At 41.0% G+C, this 22,832-nt stretch overlaps 3 protein-coding genes and 1 long non-coding RNA gene across 8 annotated transcripts in view; 2 read left to right on the top strand and 2 right to left on the bottom strand.

Moving 5' to 3' along the window:
- The first annotated feature begins 2,867 nt into the window (after window positions 1-2,867).
- adm2b (adrenomedullin 2b) lies at window positions 2,868-11,055 on the top strand. Its single transcript, XM_025003582.2, has 2 exons — window positions 2,868-3,516; window positions 8,507-11,055. The coding sequence occupies exons 1-2, from the start codon at window positions 3,416-3,418 to the stop codon at window positions 8,889-8,891; spliced, it is 486 nt and encodes a 161-aa protein (XP_024859350.2). The 5' UTR covers window positions 2,868-3,415; the 3' UTR covers window positions 8,892-11,055.
- On the bottom strand, window positions 5,001-7,778 carry LOC112450176. 4 transcript variants are annotated; one of them, XR_005233764.1, is made up of 4 exons: window positions 7,680-7,778; window positions 7,473-7,567; window positions 5,947-6,055; window positions 5,001-5,823 (listed from the first exon to the last, which is right to left on the bottom strand). It is a non-coding gene; the product is annotated as an uncharacterized LOC112450176 (long non-coding RNA). The 4 variants fall into 4 exon arrangements; XR_005233763.1 differs by lacking the exons at window positions 5,001-5,823; window positions 5,947-6,055 and adding exons at window positions 6,935-7,172; window positions 7,316-7,388; XR_005233762.1 differs by having other exon boundaries at window positions 5,001-6,055.
- Window positions 11,056-12,687: 1,632 nt separating the features above from the next.
- On the top strand, window positions 12,688-18,127 carry miox (myo-inositol oxygenase). Of its 2 annotated transcripts, XM_017406172.3 has the most exons (10): window positions 12,698-13,082; window positions 13,201-13,269; window positions 14,406-14,486; window positions 14,965-15,127; window positions 15,202-15,269; window positions 16,465-16,574; window positions 17,219-17,286; window positions 17,404-17,453; window positions 17,553-17,665; window positions 17,747-18,127. In XM_017406172.3, the coding sequence occupies exons 1-10, from the start codon at window positions 13,065-13,067 to the stop codon at window positions 17,853-17,855; spliced, it is 849 nt and encodes a 282-aa protein (XP_017261661.1). In that variant the 5' UTR covers window positions 12,698-13,064; the 3' UTR covers window positions 17,856-18,127. The 2 variants fall into 2 exon arrangements, with proteins under 2 accessions (XP_017261660.1, XP_017261661.1); XM_017406171.3 differs by having other exon boundaries at window positions 12,688-13,082; window positions 17,404-17,665.
- Window positions 18,128-18,270: 143 nt separating this feature from the next.
- lmf2a (lipase maturation factor 2a) overlaps window positions 18,271-22,832 on the bottom strand; it is a 6,841-nt gene continuing 2,279 nt past the window's right edge. The window contains exons 6-14 of the mRNA XM_017406170.3: window positions 22,663-22,807; window positions 22,021-22,149; window positions 21,823-21,928; window positions 21,647-21,743; window positions 20,780-20,962; window positions 20,524-20,692; window positions 19,901-20,012; window positions 19,553-19,661; window positions 18,271-18,924 (exon numbers count right to left, since the gene is read on the bottom strand). Of these exons, the coding sequence (XP_017261659.1) occupies window positions 18,538-18,924; window positions 19,553-19,661; window positions 19,901-20,012; window positions 20,524-20,692; window positions 20,780-20,962; window positions 21,647-21,743; window positions 21,823-21,928; window positions 22,021-22,149; window positions 22,663-22,807 (1,437 nt within the window). The 3' untranslated portion in view covers window positions 18,271-18,537. The remainder of the gene's footprint in view (window positions 18,925-19,552; window positions 19,662-19,900; window positions 20,013-20,523; window positions 20,693-20,779; window positions 20,963-21,646; window positions 21,744-21,822; window positions 21,929-22,020; window positions 22,150-22,662; window positions 22,808-22,832) is intronic.

The following is a 22,832-nucleotide window of genomic DNA, read 5'->3' as shown; positions in this document are numbered from 1 at the left end:
CTCAGATTCTAAGTCAGCAGCCCTGAGGTCGGCACAGATGGCACTTATCTCATCCTGTTCAAAGGTTCTGGATCACTGACCCGTTTCTCCATGATGACAAAAGAAATAAGGTTTGTCAAAACATTTGACTAATTTCTTATTAGATAAACACATAAGAATCATCAGCATTTTTTTCACATTTCAAAAGAGATTTAATAGCTGCATAAATCAGGTTTTGTGTAAGTCTTAGAAGATATAAAAACTATCTATCTCTGCCCTGTACTACTCTACTGGATGTCCGAGAGTGAACCCTTGGAAAGATAACACTTTATTAAAACAAGTCAAGGTCTATGTTGCATCAAAATGAACCTTTACACAGAACAGTTACTGAAAGATGGCCAGAGGTTATAAAGTTTCCTTTAAACTGTAAAAGATATTTAATGCACAAATAAAAAATACTGACTGATGCCTGAAGAAACACTGTCACTTGATGGTAATTTATTTATTTATTTATTTCGGTGATTACGTATTTCTTTATTTCACCACAGAGAGGCATCAAAAAACCCTAAACTGGAACATCCAGTACTTTAATATGAAATAACTGGACCGGACGTTTGAATTTAACGTCACTGACTGAACTGTGTATTTAGTTTGACTTGAAATAGGAGCAAAATCAGGAAGATCCCTAAATAGACAGGATAATACAAAAAGTGGAAGTCGTGTTTTTATTTTTATTTTAGGCTAAAACACAACGAATGAAACTGAAACTTTACAGAGCATTTTTTCCTGCTAAGAGCACAGATGGAGAGAAAATAAATCTGGACGGTTTAAAACTAAACACGCTCACTCACACACACTCAGAGGCTTGTTCTTTAGACAGACTGGAGATGTGTTAATGCACTAGTTGGACTGAGCTGAGGCTCGCAGTGCTCCAAACTGAGCTTAGATTGTAATACTGCAAACTGCTGAGTCACACACACACACAGGCCTTTAATTAAGAGATGAAGCCACCTCCACACACAGATCACTCATTTAATTAGGTTCAAATTCTGGGCTTCTCTCTGTGTGTCCTCCTCCGCAGAGAAGAAAAGTTCCTTTTCCAGATAAAACGAGGAGAACACAATCACGGCAGCGGGTCCTCTCTGTATCTTTGACTTTTAAATTATTTCGGTCAGCAGACACCAGGATCCCTGCAGATCTCCCTCTTCATTAAAAAGCACCAGAGCTTTGATTCCAAACCCTCTGAGCTCACGAAGGAAAGTTGCTGCAAAGTCAGTTCTCTGCGCCTGGTTCGCTGAGAGAGTTATTCAAGTTGATTTTTGCTTTTTAGGACAGATGTGAGTCCACATGTGAGTGAGTTTGAGTAAATCCATCAGCTGCTGTGCAGGAGGGCTGGTCCAAAACAGAACGTCCTGATGCTCCTGTACTTGGTGTCTTTTCAGCCAGTCTTGTTGGACATATGCTTAAAACTACTTGGATTAGATGTGATTTATTTATTTTAATTTTTTTTATTGTTTTTCTAGTTTTTATGGATTTTGACTCATGTTCAGGTGGGAAAAGAAACGCCAGCTTTGTCAGCTAACTTTATAAATGTCATAAAAGTTTGTCCCTGAGAAAAAAACATTTTAAAATGTTATTTAGGAACACACTCAGACTAAAAGCTTTTACTTTGTTCTTTGTTTATAGTTGTGACATAATGTATTATTTATTGGGCGTAATAATTTATTTTCATGATTCAAGTTTAGTGCGACCTTATAACTCAAGGAAAACTGATTCCAGCAATCATCCACACATTTTAAAGTTTGACATTATTTATATTTAGGAGCTTTTTGAAATACAGGTTGGTTTTTCGTTTATTCTCCCAAACTATAATTTCAGTTTTGAATCTATTTCACAGATTTTTAGGTTAGAAGTTGTTGGTGTTGGTCTGAAATGTAGCTGGAGAAATGACATTTTCTGTGAAAACGCGGTGTGAATGTTGAGCGCTGAATAAAAGCTGAAACTTGCTGAAGAAGCTAAAACTGAGTTGTTAAAGCTAAACGACGCAGAACACTAGCTAAAAGCGAAAAGGTGCAAATGCTAAAAGTACTGCTTTTAGTTTCTAACTAGAAACTAAAAGCAGTTAAAGGCTAGATGAAAGTATCAAAAAGCTAACTAAAGGCTGGATGTAGCAAATGCTGAGAATAACAAAAGATGAGCTGAAAGTAATAAAAGTATAGCTAGATACTAAAAGTAGCCAAAGGTCAGCTATAAGCTAAAAGTAGCATATGAGGACAAAATAAAGCCAAGAAGATTTAAAGGATAACAAAGTTTTTGAAAGAATTGATGGAATCTCCATGTGTTTCTATGGGGAAAATATTTGAAAAGTATAAAAAGTAAAAAAGTTAGAAAAGACCAAAAGTCTTGGCACCCATCTTCTGAATGAGCTGAATGCTTTGATGTGTGAACAGCTAAAATAACACAAAGTATGCAAAAAAATATAAGGAAGATTAAAACAAGAAACAAAGCCACAACAAGACTAATTTAGTCATAGCTATATATATATATATATATATATATATATATATATATATATATATATATATATATATATATATATATATATATGCTTCTTGCAAACAAGAAGTGTAGCAAAAATGAATGAAAAGGAAACCTAATTAAATTACACTTCTGTTTTCTTTTTTTTCTGTGTTTAAAAGAAAATTTATCTTCCTTAAAACAGGAAAAAGACAATCTGGTAGGTTTTTTAACTTAGTCCTAGTTTTCAGAGCTGACTAAGACCAATGTGAGAGCCTGCGTCACTAGTTTCAGCTCATTATCCTTAGATCTACATGATGAAGGCTTTGAGTATTGTGTAGAAAATACACTCAATGACGTTTCTGCGTAAATGATGGCTTCAGCAGCTTATGTCGGTGAATTGATCTCCCTCTGGGAACCAGCTAAGTTCCCCGTGAAAAACATAATCCTAAAAAAAAAAATCACCCATAAAATCTGTTACCTCACATGGAAAAAGCAATAAACACCCAAAAAACAACAAATACTGCATGTGGTTTTATTACTGAACCCAAGATTAGATGAGTGGACTGTGGAGGTTTAATTAAGTTGTGGGTTTCTTTGGGGGCTAGGTTGTTGAGAAGGGCAGAGAGAAAGCCTTCCTCCTCCTCCTCCTCCTCCTCCTGCTCCGTCAGCAGGGCTTTATAAAGGAGAAACTTCCAGTTGCTCCCAGTGTGCGCTCCAGTCAAGGTTTCAGAGTGTGTTCAGAGGATGGAGCGGACCCACCTTATGATGCTGTCCTTCAACGTTTGGGGACTTTTTACCTGTTAGAGACCATTTTAGATCCAACACTCACTCCTGGACATTTTTACTGTACCTCTAACATTTATATAAATAGACTTTTGATCCTTTTTTGTTTCTATCGAGGGTCTCCTCCACCACCATGTGGGCCCCCTCTCTGATGTGGCTCTGCTTGATGCTCGGCCTCCTGCCTCTGAAGGTCCAGGCCCGGGATCTGACCATGCAGAGAGCTCACAGAGACAGGTAACCAAAAACCCTTGTTACTATGGCTCTACTGGCTCTCTAATGTCGGCTTTACTCCGACGAAGCGCTTTCAGCCTTCAACTAATTAACAAAAAGGCAGAAAAATGTGCCCAAACAAACAGGTGGCATTTCATGGGGAAACACAAAGTACCAAGTCTGTTTTTATTTTCAACCAGGAAAATTAAAAAAGACACTCATATATCCTAATAAAGGAGTATCATTTATCTCCAACATTCTGCATTATTATCACCTGTTGTCAAAATGCAAAGGCGGGTGATAGTGTTTTTGCCTGTGTCTGGTACCAAAATACCTCCTGAACCTGAATTTTTCATGAATTTTATGAAACTTTCAGGAAATAGTCATTGGGTGTTCAACTTACTACTAATTAACTTTTGGAGTTAACTCAGTTCAAGATGGCCGCCACAGCCACTGACCTTACGAAACAGAAAACTAGCTATAACTCAGCAAATTCTACAGATATTGAGATCAAATTTCACGTGGTAGAAGCTGAGCGTCGTCCCCAACGCATGCTCTGAGCACCACACACTGTGAAATATGTTTACTTAAAACTTCGGCAATAACTGTTGGAATCAACCCTGTTTGTCTTTTAGCAAAATATCTCCCTACCCACTGGACGGATTTGAATGAAACTTGCAGAAAGTAACCAACAGATGGAAATCTATGGGTGATTAAGTTTTGGAGTTAACTCTATTTAAGATGGCCGCCACAGCTCTTCGTTAGACAAAACAAAAATATGGCTATGAGTTTTGTGGATATTGGGCCCAAACTTGACGTGGTCGTATCAGAGAGCCACTCACAACACGTTCTCTGAGAGTAAAATCTCATAATATTGTATGAGATTGCATAAAATAGCAGTCATTGTTTAAAAAAGATTATTTTATTTATTTCAACTATAAATGGCTCGTTAGGCTTTGGACAAAACCAGATGACACAGATGAGGAATCAGCCAAAAACTAGAACACTTTTACTTTTAAATAAATGTTTAAATGCTTAAGGTAGCAACTTTATTTTCTTTTTAATATAGTTTATAGATTGTGAAGCTGATCCTTTGTTTATTGTTTCACTTGGATTAACAAAAAGGGTGGTTTTATTTTCTCTTTCTGGCTTTTTCTGTGAGATCTTATTGGAAAAAGGCTGCGTATTCATTAATAATATTTTTGATGTTCAGTGTAAGATGAGGTGAAGGGCAGCAGGTAATGGAAAGTTTTGCCTGTGCTTTTGGCGGTAATTAATGTGAGAAAAAGGTCCGGCAGCAGAGTGAGGTAATTCCTCTCAGCAGCGGGAGGTGAGACAGAGGTGAGGGCGATTTAATGGGATTAAGGACGGGGATACATGTGCATACCGAGGGGCCAAGCTGCAAACAAACAGCCACGACAAGACAAACTAAAACACACACAAAACAATCAACGTGAAAGCCAGACACAAGGAAGCCACACTACAGGGATTTAATTTACATTATTTGCTTGTAAAACCACTTTAGTTCCATGTAAATGTGCATAAGGAACACCAGGAAAAGTTGCATATATGATTTTCTAACAGAGAGCTTCCTGGGTAAAGAGGAGAGAGATAAAGTGTCTCAGCATTAATTAACCCAGACCGAGAGAGAGAAACTCAAGTATCCTCCTGTAACCAGAAAAGACTGAAAGAAAGCGAGAAGGTGGTTGTGAAACGGTGGGGATCTGATGGGGACAAAAAGCTTAAGGAGTTACAGCAGGAAGGTGTGTGTGTGTGCGTGTGTGTGTGTGCGTCTTAATTTGCTCTGTGGACAACCCCATGCTGCGCTTTAACATTGGAGGAATGTTGGAGAAGCTCCTTCTGGTCTCTTCACAGGTTCACATCCTCAACTACCCCCCACACACACACACACACACACAACAAAGGGTAAAAGGTCATACAGTTGAATGAGCATGAGTTACACTTCCATATCGCAGTGCTGATTATTTTTACAGTTTTTCTCTTTTTGCTGTGATTATTTGGTTACGCTGGAACAAAATAAAGCCCCCCTCCCCCTCCCCCCGTTACAGGTAACGTCTCACTGGGATGCGACTGTATGGTTTGAAGGAATTTGTTCATTCCCAGTTTTCTCAGGGTTCTGCTTCAGCATTTCAGTCGACTTGAAGTTTGATTTTTCAGCCATTCTGTTGTGGATTTGCCGCTGCGTTTAGGATCTTCGTCCTGTTTCAGAGGCCAGTTTGGGCCAAGCTTCAGCTGTCAGACACATGGCCTCACATCTGAGGAATCTGTTGGTTGGTGACCGCGAGGTGTCCAGGTCTTACAGCTGCAAAACTAAAGCCAAAAGTAAAGCATTCTGTGAAGAACGCATATCGCTCGTTGCCTTTCATACCAGAGTTTTTAACTAAGGCCATCTTATGTTGAAAAATGATGAAGTTGAGGCCATTTTGGTCCAACCTTGAAATTAACGTTGTGCTCAGTCTCAAGCAATGTTGCAAGATGTCAAGCTTGTCGTGACTGACTCTCAGCTACTACCAGTTGTAGAGGTACATCCAATGATTTCTTTCTGTAAGATTCAATAAAAAGTGTCAAGTGGATAACAGAAACAAACACACACAGTCGGGGGCAAAGACACCATCGCCCGCCTCACCTTTTTGCGGAGGTGGCTAAAAAAGTGGAAGCCGTTAGTTTGTTATGAACATTGTGCCAGAAAACCACCTGATCTTTACCCTGAAACCAACCCTGACTGGTATTCTGATCACTCCTCTGGTTGGACACATTGTCCTCTCCCTGCCAACACACACACACTCATTCATCCATTCATTCAACATAGTGACTGAGGAGATTTGAACTGATTTTAATGAGTCACACACACACACACACACACACACAGATACACACTTTGGCATTAATGCAGCTTGGTTACACGTGCAACATGACATGTGAATGTAACAAAGAAGATTCACAGATACACACTTACAGAACATACACGCTGCAAATATACGCTTCCCATGCCCTCATCCTAAAGGCTGTCTTTCACTCCTTCCTATACACAGAGACACACTATAACTCACACACTCCCATGGTTAAATAGTCGCCTGTGGTGAGGTTTGAAACACGAGCATCACTCAGGGAAAAAGGCACTTGGCACCCTGGTGCCTTCCAGGAAATTTAGGCCATGGAGACAGTTCCTTAACAGGTCCGCTATAACCTGCACCAGCAAGCTGCAATCACCTGATGGGAGCGCATCTCTGTGATAAAAACATCTAAAAATAAATGTGGAGACAAAATTATGCGTCAGCGTTTTTAGGATTCAAACTTGCTGCATCAAACAGCAATGCAGATAAGTTGAAAATGTAAATAAGTGAGATGAAAACGAATCAAAAGACATTAAAAGTTGATTTTAATTTCTGTTACATTCAGCAACTCACTTCTGACCCTGTGGGAAACGTTGTGCTCTGCAGGAAGAGCGCAGGGGGCCGAACTAAAGCGGCAAAGTGTCCTAAAATTGTGAGAAAGAGCTGAAAGACACTTTGTCCTCATTACTCATGAGTGACCACTTGCACTGAGTCAATTTATCCACTGTCAGTGTGTCAGGATTATAGCTCCTCTGCTCCTTCTTGTCCTGGAAACCAGCCCTTTGGTCTACAGACCGAGTCATACAGAGCCTAAACATTTTACAACTGCAAAGAGATTTAGACGGAAGAATTTAATATAAGACAAGCTGTAGTTTAGTGTAAATTAAATAGATAAAATGATTTCAGAGCCTTCTCAGATTTTGCCATCCTGCAGACTCTTTTCTTTTATTTATTTTCTGTTTTCTCACTTCTGTACTTGCAGATCTCCACGTAAAGCCAAAAGCAGACAGTTGCTCATCCTCCCCTTCAGCCTTTTCACCACTAGAAACAGCCACATTGTTTCGTTACATCATCAAGACAAAACTGATCTGAACTCCTGAACGTCTGAGAATAATTCGCTCTTACCTTCACTGTCATCTCCTCCGTTGTCCTCTGTCTTGTTGTGGGATCTGTCAGCTCACGTTCAGCTGCTGATTATTAACTCCTCTCGAACACGGCAGCTGATGACAGAGCAAAAAGTCCTGTCAGCTGCTTCTCAGCTCGGTCGGTTTGAGCCACTTCAGTCTGGTTGGTTGTAAAAACACAAAAGAGCAAACTTTAGGGGTCACTTACTTATACTTTATACAGCTGGTTAGTCTTTTAAATAATCAACCAGAATACAGTAAATAAAAGACAGCTCATCGCTCTAATTGGTCTGCAGGTCCACATGTGGACCTTAAACACACACACACATACACACACATCATTAAGAGTTAAAGCTGCTTAAAAAGTCAGAAGCAGAACATTTTTGTTTTGCCTCTTTTTAAAGAGGTTTTATGTATGTAGTAAAAAACAAGAAGCAAAGAATTTTAAAAATAAATCCGTGATCCTTTTGTTTTTATGGATTCAGTCTTGCTCCTCATCTCAGACCTGTTCCTAGTATTCATTAGTCTCAGCTGTCACCACTTGTCTCATCACTTCCTGTCTGTTTGAACTCCTGGTCTTCAGTCCATCTTCTGTTTGCCTCCTGCATGATCCCTGTTTGTTTTTATTGGGGGTTAGTTTTGTTTTGCTGCTCTGTCAGCTTTTGTTTGTTCCGTCTGCATCCTTGGGTCCTACCTCCAAACACCTGACAAATGCTTCTCTTTTAAATGGTACAAAATAAAAATCTTAGTGATGAAAATAATAATGCTAATAATAATAATAAATGTTGGCCAATGCATCGTGACCTGCTTTACTGGACACCTTTTATTGAGAAGGAACCCTTTTTAATCCTCTCTAAATGTTTTGTTTTGGTGCTCACTTTTTCCTTCAGTCCATCTGTTCTCATGTTTCAGGTCTGAACCACCAGAGTTCACCGAGTTTCTCTTCAGAAACCGGAGCAGGGGATGTGTGTTCTGCTGATTTTGCTCTGTCTGTGAGAATTTCCTCTCTCATTTCCTTTCCACTTCTCTTCTCAGGTTGAGTTTATCCAGAATGTCTGGACACCCGAAGCCATCTTACCCTGACGTCCCACCGGCAGCGTTTGATCCGCCTGCTGCCATCGGGAGTCAAGTCTGGAGAGCCTCGCTGCACAAAGGCCCCTCACCGAAGTTGTCTGACCTGTTGCTTTACGGAAACAATAATCTGCTGCCGCGGGCGCCAGTCTGGCAGCGTGGGTCACGGAGTCGTCGTCACGCCAGCAGCAGTGGCGCGAGGGCCCACGGCCACCTGATGAGGGTGGGGTGCGTCCTGGGCACCTGTCAGGTACAAAACCTCAGCCATCGGCTCTACCAGCTGGTCGGACAGAGCAGGAAGGAAGACTCCTCCCCTATAAACCCCCGCAGCCCTCACAGCTACGGCTGAGCTCACCCCTCCGATGACTTTCTCACCGACTTCACTGGCAGAAAACATCCAGCTCCTCAGCAGGACCAGCGACGACCAGATATGAACTCACGGCTTCTGTCCTGAAGGAGATAACTTGGGACAGCCTCACAGGATGCTGTTTGCCAAGAACCTGCTGAAATCTGTGAATGTGCCAACACACCCTCACACAGAAAACAAAATCAAGAGTCAAAGAGTCTGATTCTGAACAGAATGTAGCAGGTTATTAATTGAGGCCTTTTGCTCTGTGATTTCCAAGGAACTGTGAGTTTTACTGCAAACTAGAAATGTCTCATCTTTGACCTACGCTGTGCCTCACTAACTAATACTTGTACTTGGATTTAGTTTTACTACCAGTCTAAAGGGATAGTTCAGATCTTTTGAAGTGGAGCTCTGTGGGAGGGCTCTGAACAATCAATATCTTACCTGTTGTAGAGTTGTAGATAGCTCTTTGAACGATTGAAGCTTGGAGAGAAGGAATTTAAAGGGCGGCCCGGTGACTCTTGCAGTGATGTTTTGTCAAATAGTTATCAGTAGTTAGAACCATATGATTGGTGACATGAGTGGTAAAGCAGGAAGGGTGAAGAAATGTCAAACCAGGGTCCCTTTAATATCCGTTTTCAAGCTTACAAAACGGCTCTTTTTCAAGAATGTCACACCGGTGTGAAAGAATGCCACATTAGCTGATATTAAACCTCTGCTCTTCTGTTTAGCTTGTTTTGTTGTGTGAATGTCGATCTCCTGGAGCAGCTGAACACGACAGGTCAGTCCAAACTCCTGGTGGACGGATGCGTTCAGGAGATCAGCACAGCAACACGGAGTAAACCCTTTGAGAAATTGTTTTTTAAGCCTAAAAAATGGCTTATCAAATAAGGGCCTGGCCTGGAGGAAGACTTCTGCCCTTTCCTTCATACTCCATGTTCTGATGTCACCGCTCATATGATACGAACTACTGATAACTTTTTGACAAAGCATCACTTCAAAAAACACCTTTTAATCCTGACCAGACTGATGAGCTAATGGCTAGTCTGAATGTGGTCATGGTCAAAATGGTCTCCCCCTGTTAAAACAGCTCTAGTCTAAAAGATTTTTGTAAATAAATAAATAACCAAGTAATGTGAAACTGAATGTGAGGTGAGGGTTTATAGGATAGAATTAGCACAAACAAATGTGAGGTATCTACGACTGGAGTTGTTTTAACACTTTGGTTTTGTTTCCGCTGTCTGTGAGCTCGTCAGTCTGCTCAGAATTAAATCCTGTTTCTTCAATCTGAGCGTTGTTCAAAGAGCCATCTGTACCAGGTAAGATAATTATTGATAACCTTTCCACAGAATCAATTCATAAAACAATTTGTCTGAACTCTTGGCCTTTTCTAATGCAAAAAAACCCACAGAGTTCTCAGATTTCAGCAGTTATTCTGATGACACAAGTACAATGGTCCTTAGTGTAAAGATAATGAGAAAGGAACTAGATTCAGTACTTTTTTTTTTAACATTGACGTTTCAGTTATCAGGCAGTTTGACAATATTGACATTCGTAACGTTCGGACTGTAATAGACTGAAACTGTAAAGTAGAGAAGTGTTCGTCAAAGTTGCCTGTCAAACTCGGACCTCAGTTCGACGCCGCTGTTAAACCTGCCGTCTGAACTTGTCTGAGCTCTGCGATAATCTCCTAAAGGCCCATTCATCTCCCCCTGCAAACAAGTAGCTTTAAGATGTACAGAAACCAGGATTAGCCAGTCAAACCCAGATAACCCCTCCACCAGAAGCTCGCGGCGCACACAGCCTGCTAACCCTAATCCATTCGCTGTCTGCACGCTTCTTAGGAGTCTCTGAAGGCGTAAGGAGGTCAGAATCACGATCAAGCACCTTTTACTCCAACTTGTAACCCTGTTTTCTGCACACAGGAGGCCTAAACTTAAATGCTGACTATCAAAGACATTTTTTCTTTGAGTTTGTACCTTTTTCTGCCTGTTCAGCCTGTCCAGTTTCTGTAGTTTTTTACGTCATTTATTAGAAATGCATGAAAGCACTTTATGGGTTCTTACATTCAGTATGACTTGAATATGAAAACATTCTTGTAAATGCATGTTTTTGCTGTAAATATCCAGCTATTATAAACCTATAATAAACTCTAAGATATCTTTGTTGTTCTATTCGACTAATACTTTTGCTTTGCAGCGGCAGAGTTTGACTTCAGCAGCAGTCTGAGGAGCGAGTGGGACCTTTCATTTCACATATTCTAGGTAATTTTATTTGTCCACGTCTGAGTTATTAAACATGATGTCCACATGCAGACACGTGCAACCGGTTCAGTTTCTTTCAGGGTTGCACTAAAACCAATTTAACTGTATGCCTTTCTTCAATAGGCTCCAATTTTTTTTTCTTTTTTTCCAAAAAGGTGACAACATCTAGTTTTCATTTCCTCACAGCTGGGCAAGGAGTGAGGAAACAGTTCAACCTTATGAGCGCATTTATTTGACAGCACAAAGAAGAACTGTTTCAGGAAGCTAAATGTGCCACATTTTCTGACTTTAAAAGCAGAAAAATGCAGAAACAAAAAACATATAACCTTATATGAGACATGATTTATGTTTTTTTTTTTCCCCATTTCACATGGTTTATCTAGTTTTGTGCGCATGCTAAAGTTTAATTCCAAATTGAATAATTCAAACAAAACATAAGAAGAAAGATTTAAAATAAGCTGCATCTCCATGTACCAAACAAACATACATTTATCATAGTGAGCGATGTGGAAGGGTTGTTTCCTGCACTTCTGTATAAACCTACACACTGATTATGTTTATGTTTTAGATTTCACAGCAAAAAAAGGCAATAAAATGTTATTTCACTCTGCAAAACCTGCATTCCGCACTAACATGGACACTCAGTGAAGAAGCAGATGTCAAAGCTCTAACATTTCTGGGAAGCTTCTGACGCAGCCAATCAGATTTCAGAGTTGGACCAAGCCCCTTTAATCCCTATAAGTCCGAATATGTCATGACAGCTCTCCAACAACTTTAGAAACAGCCCTGTGTCGTTATTTAGTTTTTATTGTTGTTATTATTTTCTCAGTAAAGCTGTGTGGAGGTCACTAATGTCACCTCACAGCGGGGATCTCAGGCCTCCCGGCCTTTCTGTTATACTCCCACAGCTCAAAACAAAAAAGCTTTTTAGGCTTTTTAGGTCATTTTATAATTTGAAATTGATTGTAGGAGTGAGCGTATGTGTTTCTGGCTCTGTGACAGACCTGTGACCTGTCCAGGATGAACCTCACCTCCTGCTCAATAACCCTCCCTGTGACCCGTGATCAGGACAAAGTGGAGCTCTAAAGTGACTGAATGGACGTGAAACATTTTCATCATGAAAAAAAAAACCCAGCAAACATGACAGAGCGTCCATCGTGGTCAAACATTTGTTGGCAGTGTTTGCCGACCTTTCACAAACTGGAGCTAAAAGCCTATTTTCACATCATTCCTTATTTCTGATCTGTCATATTGAAGGCAGATATTGTATACGTGAGCGAGTGAGACTCAGGCCGAGGCCCAGCTGGCGTCAGGAACAGACAGTAAATACTTGGTCATCCATTGATTTACACTTGTTTGACCTCCTTGTTCTCCTCGAATCAGCTGACAGGAAAAAAGCAGGACATCTGATACGGAGAAATGTCGTCAGAGAGGGGCTGCTGAGTGCGTAAACGGGTCGGTAATCAGAATTTATACACGAAGGACGGGACTTGTTTTATTTGTACCTGATTTTGTTTTTGTTTTTTTAACTTTCTGTGTGGAGGAAGCTCCAGGTAGAAGCAGAGAAGCTGGGTCAAGCTGAACGTATCTGAATGAGCACAACAAAATGAAATGTTAAAAATCAATGAGTCATTCTACAAAAGTCCAAACATGAAATCTGCTGATCGCTGAAAAACTCTTCCTGAAGCGTTCAACACAAACACTCGAACAAGGCCAACGTTCAACACAGGACACCCCGTTAGGTAAGGTTTGGTTAAATTGTGACTGAACATGAGTGTACGCTTCATGTAGGTCACAAAAAACAACCTTCAGAGGTCAAATCCATTAAAGATCATTTGGAGATCTATGAATATATGAGCATGGAGGCAGGAAGTCAACCCTGAACCTGCTGAGGCTTCAGCCGACAACCATGAGAGTGATCAACGTCGTGAGTCTCATCTTTACACAGTTTGACGTGCTTTCTTGGGTCTTTTGGGGGAATTATGAGCATGTAATTTGTGTGAAAGTCAGAAACTCTTTCCTGCACTCTTTATTTTCAAACACAGGGTCCAGACCCGTCGCTGGCTTATCGTCCGGAACTGCCAAAGGAGAAGGAAGATTACAGAAACTATGAGGTAATTCCAAGCTTCTCTTCAGATAGAAACTGATGGGGTTTTTTGCTGCATTTGTTCATGAAAAGGTGAACAATCTCAGAACTTATAGAGCTGTTGTATTTGAAATATATTCATTTACACATTTTTAGATAAAGATTCAATTTAAAGCCATAAAGTTTAAAAACATAAGGCCAAATATATGTAATGTGGTACAACATTTAAACATTTAAACTTCTGCTGCAGAGAGAAAAATAAATTTGATTTATTTAGATAAATTTAGCAGATAAAAAAGAAAAATGTTAAATAAAATATTTCATTTGAAAGTCATAATTAGAGACAATGCAGATCTGTATTATTTGAGTCATGAAAACTTCAATAATGTAGTTTTTTTTAATTGATGTAAAAAATAAATCTACCACACTGTAAAAAAGTAAGTCTGATGTAAAAATGACAAAGTACATCTAAGTAAAATAAGAAACTTTACTCTATTCCTTTTACATAAAACATTAACTTTTTTGTTTACACAGACCTGACCACTGTCCTCTCAGCAGCAGTTTTATCCTCTTATCATCTACAATCCAACAAAATTATTAAATAAAAAAGGAAGCAACTTTTCAGCTCTGGGAAAAATTAGATTTTGTGTGAAAAATATCTGGACTATTTATTAAAACAGCAGCCTAAACCTTTCAGCTCTGATTACTGGGTTGGTTCATTTAAAGCTTTATATTTTGTTTATTTGTAAAAAAAAAAAAAAATGAAAGCAACTTGTAGCTAAAACTGTCAGAAATTTAGTGCAGCACAATAGAAACTTTCGTGACGATAAAAAGTCAAATTTTTGATCATAAAGTTCTAAAAATGATTAATTTGGCACCAGTAGCTTTAATAATAACAGACTCAGCTCTTATTGCTCATTTGTTCTGTAAATCAGTGATTTAAGTTCGGCTGTTAGTTCTGCTTAGGTTCAGCTGTTAATGACAAATTAAATTAATAAAAAACTGTTTAAAAAAATAAGCCAACTCTGTTCAACGTGAACCGGCCCTCTCCTCTCCACTCCAGCCTCTTTAATCCACAGCATGGCTGGGTATTAAAAACAGCATCTTCTTTAAGTTGATTTAATTACAGATGAGCGGTCATATCCATGTTTTCTTTTTTTCCAGAGTGGACTTCTCTTTAACCGAGTCTTTAAAACCTACAGCCTGATGCACACCAACCAGACGCTGGAGTTTGTCAAGAGGAAGGTGAGCTAAAGCAGCAAAAGAAGCAGAACTTCTCGGTGAATGTTCTGTTTCCAGACACGCACAGGTCGACACGTTCTCTCTCTTTTTCTTTAACTTCGAGTCAGGGAGTGACAGAAGTGTCCCTGAATTATTCTGTGTGATCCCATGTTTGGAAATGAGTCCAAAGATGAAAAGTCAGTGGCGTTCGGTCCTTCTCATTTTTGTTTATTTTATCAGGCATTTTCTGGCACCTTAAAATGTTACGAATCAGAGACTAAAAATGTTCTCCAAGAACGAGAGAATCCAGTTTCTGACGCACCAGATGTGCGGCTGAGGGGGCCTCTTGACGTTGTTTTCATATTAATTACAAATCTGGTCCTTTTATGTCTGAAAAGTCAGCATGAGAGAGTAATCTGAAGGCTTTTTAGGAATGTTTGGCAAGAAAACAAAACAAAACAAAAAACAACCTCCCCGGTCATACGGTGCCAACTCTCTGCAGTCGTCTGAGTGGACCCAGTTCAACCACACTCAGATGGGGATGATGGACGCCATCCTGTCTCTGGACCAGCTGGTGGACGAGTCTGATCCCGACGTCGACTTCCCCAACTCCTTCCACGCCTTCCAGACCGCTGAAGGCATCCGCCGAGAGCACCCAGACGAAGGTACCCTGCAGCGAGGCAGGCGGTGAACCAGATGTAAGATGGATAAATGATGTTCTGATTTGACTTCACCTCAGACTGGTTCCAGCTGGTGGGCCTCATCCATGACGTTGGGAAGATCCTGGCTCTGTGGGATGAACCTCAGGCAAGAGACTTTAATGATCGCTCAACATTTCATGCTTTCTGAATGACTCTGTCCTGTATAATTCTGTAAGTTTGTCTCAGATCAGTCTGTAAAGCCGTCCTTTTATTAAGGGTCCCAAAGCGCAAGAACTGAAGCATCCTTCTTACTATTCTGGTCAAAAGTTTTGTCTTGTATCACTTGCAGCTCGATTGTAAATAATGTGTGATGACCTTTGGCTGCGGTATGCTGCACAATGCAGACAAAATTTGCAAAAAAATGTTTGAAAAACATCCCCCTAAACAACCAATAAAGATCAGTAGGATTTTGGTGAAACAGTAGAACCTCAGGCCTGTTTGGAGCTCCACAGCTCAGACAAACCTCACAGTACAAACATCATTCAAGGTTTAAACGGGGCACGGAAAGTTGGACGTTGCATGTCTGAACTGGCATTTTGTTACATTTCACAGTTTTCACACAAACGCCTTTTAAGTTTTACGATTTTAACCATTTTGTCCACAGTACAAATAACTGACAGTTGATGTAACAGTAACTTTTGAACTGTCTAAAAAGCTTCTGCAAACAAACTCTATTTACTTCCACAACTCATATACAAATTATATATCAGAATGTAGGGATTTTTTGTCTTCTTTCACCCTGCGTGCCTCTCACCACTAAAGGACTCAAAGTTTTCTTTCAGATCCCCCCAGAGTGCAAAGAGTGCACATCCAGGCCCCGATCTTCCACCATTATATCTCAGCTTCTCATATATCCGACATTAAATACTGCAGAGATAGAAAACGTCACACGTGAACATCCAAGCCTTCTGTCGCTCATAGTTCAAGAGGTTTTAAGCTCTGATTTGTAGTTTTCACGCAGCAGCCTCCTTTTAAGTTCGTGTTGGTCTGCCTCCCGTTAACCTGGCAGTCAGGGAGTGACAGACACAGTTGTGGTTGTTACCATGGTGACCATAATGAGCCACCGGTAGCAGCTTTAACGTCTCTTTATGCTCCTTATACAGTTCATACATCAAAATGTAGGCTTTTTTTCTTGGTCGCTTCTTCAAAATGTCTTCAGAAATGTTCTGGTCTGTATTTGTGACAAAATAAGATGTTTTTTTATGAATTAATGCGGGACCAGGGATGTTTGGTTAGTCGTTAAATGAAAATGACAGCCTGGGATGTGATCATTTCTGCTAACAGTGAGTGTGTTTTTGCAGTGGGCGGTCGTGGGCGACACCTTCCCTGTGGGGTGCAAATTTCAAAACTCGATTGTGTTACGAGACAGGACCTTCATGGACAACCCAGATGCAAAAAACCCCGCGTATAAGTAAGTATCCTGATGCTAAACAAGCTCAGCTTCTATCAGCGTGCTGATAGAACCACCAAAGTGCCTTTTTTTAGTCCTGCTTTCACAACTTCTACAGAAATGATTTTCATTTTTGTGTAATTTTACGTGAATATCTTTTAAAGTTCATTGTGCAAAAGCTTCAGTGTGGAGTTCATTTCATCCAGCTGACTGAACAAATATGACTTAGGTCAAAGAAACAAAAATATTCAATATCTGCATTTCATAAATAAATGCTTCATGTCAACACAAACAGCTTCAAGTCATATCAGATGTTTTTTCATTTATGACTATTACACTTATACTAAAAATATGCCTGTAGGAATTGTTTTAAAAATAAGTTTGATTTCCTGAGCTTATTTTAAGACCCTCAACTTTGTGGGGTCCTGGGGTCCAACTTTGGGCACCGCTGTCCTGCAGGGATAAATTTGTCTCCACCTGGATTGAAGTAACAATAAACCAGTTTTGAAACCTGGCGAAATGATCAATCAGGGTGCAGATTTCTCGGACAAAAATAAGAAATTCAGGCTGAATATCTGGGTCCGCAAACCCAGTTTTCAGTGTTACATCAAAGTGTGACTACCTTAAAAAACAAAAGGTGTTCATTATTTTTGTTTTGTTTTTAGCACTGAATATGGGATCTATGAGCCAAACTGCGGCCTTGAAAACGTCCTCATGTCCTGGGGCCACGACGGTAAGAGACACCATCACGCCTGACCTTCATCAAACCCGACCGACTGTCCCCCCAACCTTTAAAGGCCAACATTTGTGTTTACTTGGAGTCCTTTGTTCTATATTACCACTGTTTCAGAGTATCTCTACAGGGTTATGAAGCACAACAGCTGCTGCGTCCCAGATGAGGTGAAGAAATCTGTACATTCATGCTTTTTAAATGGGGGTTTTGAAGGACAGTTGGACAGAAACGAGGTCAACTCTGCATGTGTCTCTGTCTCTCTTCAGGGCCTGTACATGATTCGATTCCATTCCTTCTACCCGTGGCACTCCCATGGAGACTACATGCATCTGTGCAACGACAAAGACCAGCAGATGCTGCCCTGGGTCAAAGAGTTCAAGTGAGTATCTTCCTCCCTCTTCCTCTTCCTGTACGCACCTCCTCGCCGCCGAGGCTTTGACCGAAGACGCTCTTTCCGCAGCAAATTTGACCTGTACACAAAAACCACCGAGCTGCCCGACGTGGAGGAGCTGAAGCCGTACTACCAGTCCCTGATCGACAAATACTGCCCTGGAGTCCTGCAGTGGTAAAGCAGAAATCAGCTGATATGTAAATAATGATGATCGAATGTTTTCTTTTACTGCGACACTAAAGCTGGGCCTGGTGCTTTTTGAATGTTATACCTCTTTTATTTTGAAATCTCTGCACTAAATATCACTGAGATCTGTTAGAATCCGTCCTTGTTGCTTGTATTTTTATGTTATAGGAGGCAAATAAATTGAGTAGTAACACATGTACAAATGTCTTGTATTTTATTGCATTTTTAACAAGTTTAAAAGAATATAAAAACAACTGCAATGTCTTCTGTGGTGTTTCATTCCTAATTTCTCACAAAAAAAAAATTTGCAGACGAGGAAAAGTGCTAGTTTGTTTAAGCTCTGTGACCAAAAACAAATAAAAAACAACAACAAAGAGTGGCACAATTACATCAACTTCAACCTGAGCTTGATCATTTTATTGTTTTCTGGTTTTATCTCTTTTTATCTTCAGCGACTGTCAGGAACAGCCAAATGTTTTTTTTTTTTAAACATGTTTTCTGCTCCAAAGAAATGAGAATTACAGACACATATGCGATAAAGTGAAGGTTAAATAAGCAAAAGAACTGGTTGATGGGGAAAGAAAAGTACAGAAAACACAACTCCTTTGGTCTTTGGTGTCATTTCATGAAGGCAAACGGTGATGAGAGACTCCAGTAAGATTACCAGCAGCTTTTTAAAACTTTTCATCCAGTTTCTCGTCGCTTTCCATCCTTTCTTCATCCTCATCCTCACTTAGATTGTCTTTCTCGCTCTCTTCTGCCTCGTCTGTGTTCGCTCCATCTTCCTCCTCTTCTTCTGTCTGCTGCTCGTTCGTTTCCTCGGAGCCGCCGGCAGCAGCTTCCGTCAGACCGCTTGCCTTCTCAGCTTCCTCGGGAGCGGGCGAGGTTTTTTCGGAGTCTTTCTTTTTGGCGTGCAACCCCCGGAGCAGGCAAAAGGTGGCGCTGCAGGCGATGAGGGTCCAGATCAGAGCGGGTGTGGGAACGCCTCTGACCTGAGAGCGCACCCACCTCACCACCTGGGCAACTGTGGTGTTGGAGACACGGCGAGGAGACGACTTGTCCTACAGACAAAAAAAAATACATCTGAATTAAACTGTGTTAACGCTGACTCAGCGTTGTCCCGACCTAAACTTTAGCAGGTAGATTATTCAGGTTTATAACTTTAAGAAAAGGTCCCAACCTGCTGGCTTTCATGAAGGAAGTCACGGAGGAGCAGAGAGGTTTTTTGTTTTGTTTTTTTACCTGTAACTTTATTTATTTGCTCTGTATTTTGAGCAGAACAGTTGTAAAATGACCCGTGGAACACCCCTTTACACATAAACGAGCACAGAAACCAAAGCAGGAAGTCTGAGTTAACAAAGGAGCATCAGAACCAACGTCGTAGGACCATCATTTCTTTGTAGAGTTTTAGGTTTAGTCAAGCCAGGCTAAGGGGAAAAAAAAGCTCTGCTTTGCTAAACTTGCTTCATTTTAAACTCCTTAAGAAACTCTTTTATTCAGAGCTTTGTGATCAGGAGCTTTTACATAACCTGATATCATTCATACAGTTCAAACACTTTAGATGACGACTAAAAAGACCAATAAGGAGTTCAGGTCATCTCCAAGTCCTGAATGATGTTGATAAACAGAAGGTTATGGGGATTTGTTTTTGCTTTTCAATAAAAGCACGACAGAAAAGGACAGATTTACCTTTAGCCCATACTGGTTGAGCATGCTCTCCAGGAAACTGCTGCCCAGGTGCACTGTGGGATAAAACTCCTCATCATAGACTCTCCTCCACCAACGCTGTGGATAAGACCTGCCAACAAAAAGCCAAACACTGAGTTATTTGTTTGTTTGCACGTGAGATCTGTCTTAAAGTAAACAGTTTAAACACTAAAAAAAAAAGATTTTAGACAAACAGCTGATTTTTGTCTTCAAAGTCATAAACAAACATTATCTAGGTGTCTAAAAGTAGGAGTTGACCAGCCGTTTGTAATGAAATAAACTCCAGCTTTGATGTGTGAGCGCCGGAGGAGAAGGAGGGCGAGCACTGACCCGTCAACCTTGGGTTCAGTAAACCAATATCTGTAGCGGTGAGCTCGCAGGTAGGCCGGCGGCTGCTGCTGAAACGGATACCTGGACACGTCCGTCTGGACCAGCTCAGTCACTGCGGGACGAAACGCAAACGTTAAGAGAACCGCTTGTTCCTTCTTAAATAAAAAAATAAATAAATCTGATACCGAAATTCAACACCGAATCATTTCAGGCACAGAGAACAGCCACTTCTTACAGATCTAAAGGCATTCCTTTTAAAGAGTAAAATACAATGTTTTTGAAACTGAACTACAGATTTCTTTTCATTGTAGTTACATGACTAAGTAAAGGTGTCTGATTCCTTGAAGGAATGCATATCGCCCGCTGCCTTCCATGCAGCAGCTTTGGTCAAACCTCAGCTACAACTACATCAAACTGTAGATCAGTATCTGTAAAACTGTCTGCATTTGTTGGCTAATGTTGATTAGCTGTAGCAGCCATCCTTAATTGGATTACCTCCAAATGTTAATCAGTTGTAGATTTAGATCCAGTGATTATTTCCTGAAAGTTTCATTAAAATCCATCTTGTGGTTTAAGATATATTTTGCTAATAGACAGACACACAAAGTTCCCACAATGCACACCGTCTGTTTTGCCTTGCAGCAGTCGGTACATCAGGCTGGTGAACCATGGAGCCTGCGTGTGAGGCCCCAGGGCGGCGAACCACATCTGCCAGTCCAGCCTGGGCTGATGAGGAGTCACGATGGGAGGAGGCGCACTCAGGTTCCCCGGCTTATACATGAACTCGATCTCCTGGAAGGGAAACGTGCTCGGAGTGAACAGGCAGATTCCGTTTAAACCTTCATTCACAAAGACGTTTTTTTTTTTTCCTCTCCTCACCGTCCACGTGACCCCATCGCGGCTGCCTTCGATGATGACCTCTGGCCTCCCCCCCACCCCGGTCATCCTCCTGAACAGGCCGTACGAGTTGACCAGCTGGAAGCGATCCACCACCTCGTAGGCCTGACGCACGCCTGGCCACAACCTGGCGTTCGAGTCGTACTCGATGTAGGTGAAGGGGACCTGAAAACGAGGCAAAGCGGACAAACGTGACGACACAAGGCTGCTGATCGCTTTAAATGTCTGATTCTACATTCACACCATTGTTCTCCTGCTTATAGTGTCTACCTTTGTTACAATAAAACTTCTTCTGCATACTTTGTGCCATTTTAACCTTTTACAGTATATATCATCAGCTTTGACTGGAATGGTGTCCTCTGACTCCTGGTGTTTGTAACTTTTATGGTTTTTGAATTATTTACCTTTATTTGCACAGAAATACATTGAGACCTCCTCAGTTCCTTCAAAAACATCTGTTCTCTGAAAGATACTTCATACTATTTTTGTCTTTTTGTGCTCTTTTTAGCCTTTAGCTCCATATTGCAACATTCTCTACTGTTTTGCATTTAGCTACTGCTGTTTCACTAATTGTAGCTTTCACCTACAGGTTTTACTTCACTAAATTTTATTTATTGAAAAAAAAAAGACACATTAGTCAATATTTCTGCATTTTGTCTCAATATAAATGCAGCAGAATTAGCTCAACAGCTAAGAAGCAAGAGATAAATATTGATAATTTAAGCATTTAGCTTTTATCTGCAGTGTAGCTCATTTTAGCTTCTGTTCTGCTTGTTTTTACGACAGCATTGTCACAGAAAAAGCTCATTCCTCTCGTTTCTTTTCGTTTTTTGATTCTCCAGCACTCACCACACTGACGGCAAACATGGCGGCAGAGGCAGCAGCGAACAGCGACCACTGCATCATCCTCCCAAACCTCTTCATGAAGCCGGAAACACAAGCACACCTGTGGGTAAAGACACGCGGACAGGTACGTTAACGTGACTCCAGGGACGAACGGCGAAGACGAACGACGCGCCACATACCTGAACATAGACGTGACCATCTCCCAGGTGAGAGAGAGGACGCCAATCCAGACGCAGGGGATGGTGACGGCCTTCAGAAACTGGTTAAACTGGTGGTAGGTGAAGGCTGCGAAAGGAAAAAAACAAAAACAAAATGAGGATTTTGGAAATCATTCAGACTTTTTCAAAGGAATGTGGAACAAAGCTGCACACACACACCTGTACGGGACGAGATGCCGCTCTTCGTCGTATCCACCTGCAGATCGAAGCAGATAATCGTTCCAAAGATCAGGAGGGACCACACGACCACCTCCAACAGGTAACACAGCCACGACACCAGCCTGGAGTCTGACGAGAGCAGAGAGGGCGAAACGTTAACCTTCAGTTTCATTTCCTCTTTTTTTTTTTGATTTCTTTGAGCTAAAATCTGGTGTGGAAGTAGCTGAGAGCCACCTTCAACAGATTCTCTGATCACATGAGATCTGGCATGATGTCATTTACACCAAAACGGCAAATAACTCTGTCCCCTCTCATCATAAAATGATCTTAGTTTAAACTCCTGAAAGACGGCGGGCGATATGCATTTCTTTAAGGAATGCTAGGCATTTATTTACCAAAGAATCTTTTCATTTATTAAGACGTCCGCGTAAATACGCTGTAAGTACCATATGAGGGGAGAATAAATGACAGAATATCATACAGAGCTGCAGTCAAAAGGAACTAGCTATTTCTCTCCTTGTGCTCCCCCTCAGAGAGTTTAATACCAATCTGCTCTGCTGTGACCTCACTGACGGAAACAGTGACGATCTCAGGAGGTCTGCCTCGGCTCTCACAGGGGAGGAGATGTTTGTCACGTCGTACCATTGCTCTCATCCTTGCTCTTGTCTGTCCTGCGCAGCCAAAACTGGACATGCTGGTCGTCCAGCAGAGACACACAGAGGACCACCGTCAGCAGGTTGAAGAAGTTGTAGTTCCCAGACAGGATGATGAGGACTTGAAGAAGCACCTAATTGACGGGGAGGGGGGGGGGG

This window comes from Kryptolebias marmoratus, linkage group LG11 (assembly GCF_001649575.2).
Source record: "Kryptolebias marmoratus isolate JLee-2015 linkage group LG11, ASM164957v2, whole genome shotgun sequence".
In the NCBI taxonomy this organism is placed as follows: domain Eukaryota; kingdom Metazoa; phylum Chordata; class Actinopteri; order Cyprinodontiformes; family Rivulidae; genus Kryptolebias; species Kryptolebias marmoratus.
Note: the sequence above shows the minus strand (reverse complement) of the source record. Positions and strands in the feature narration are given on the sequence as shown.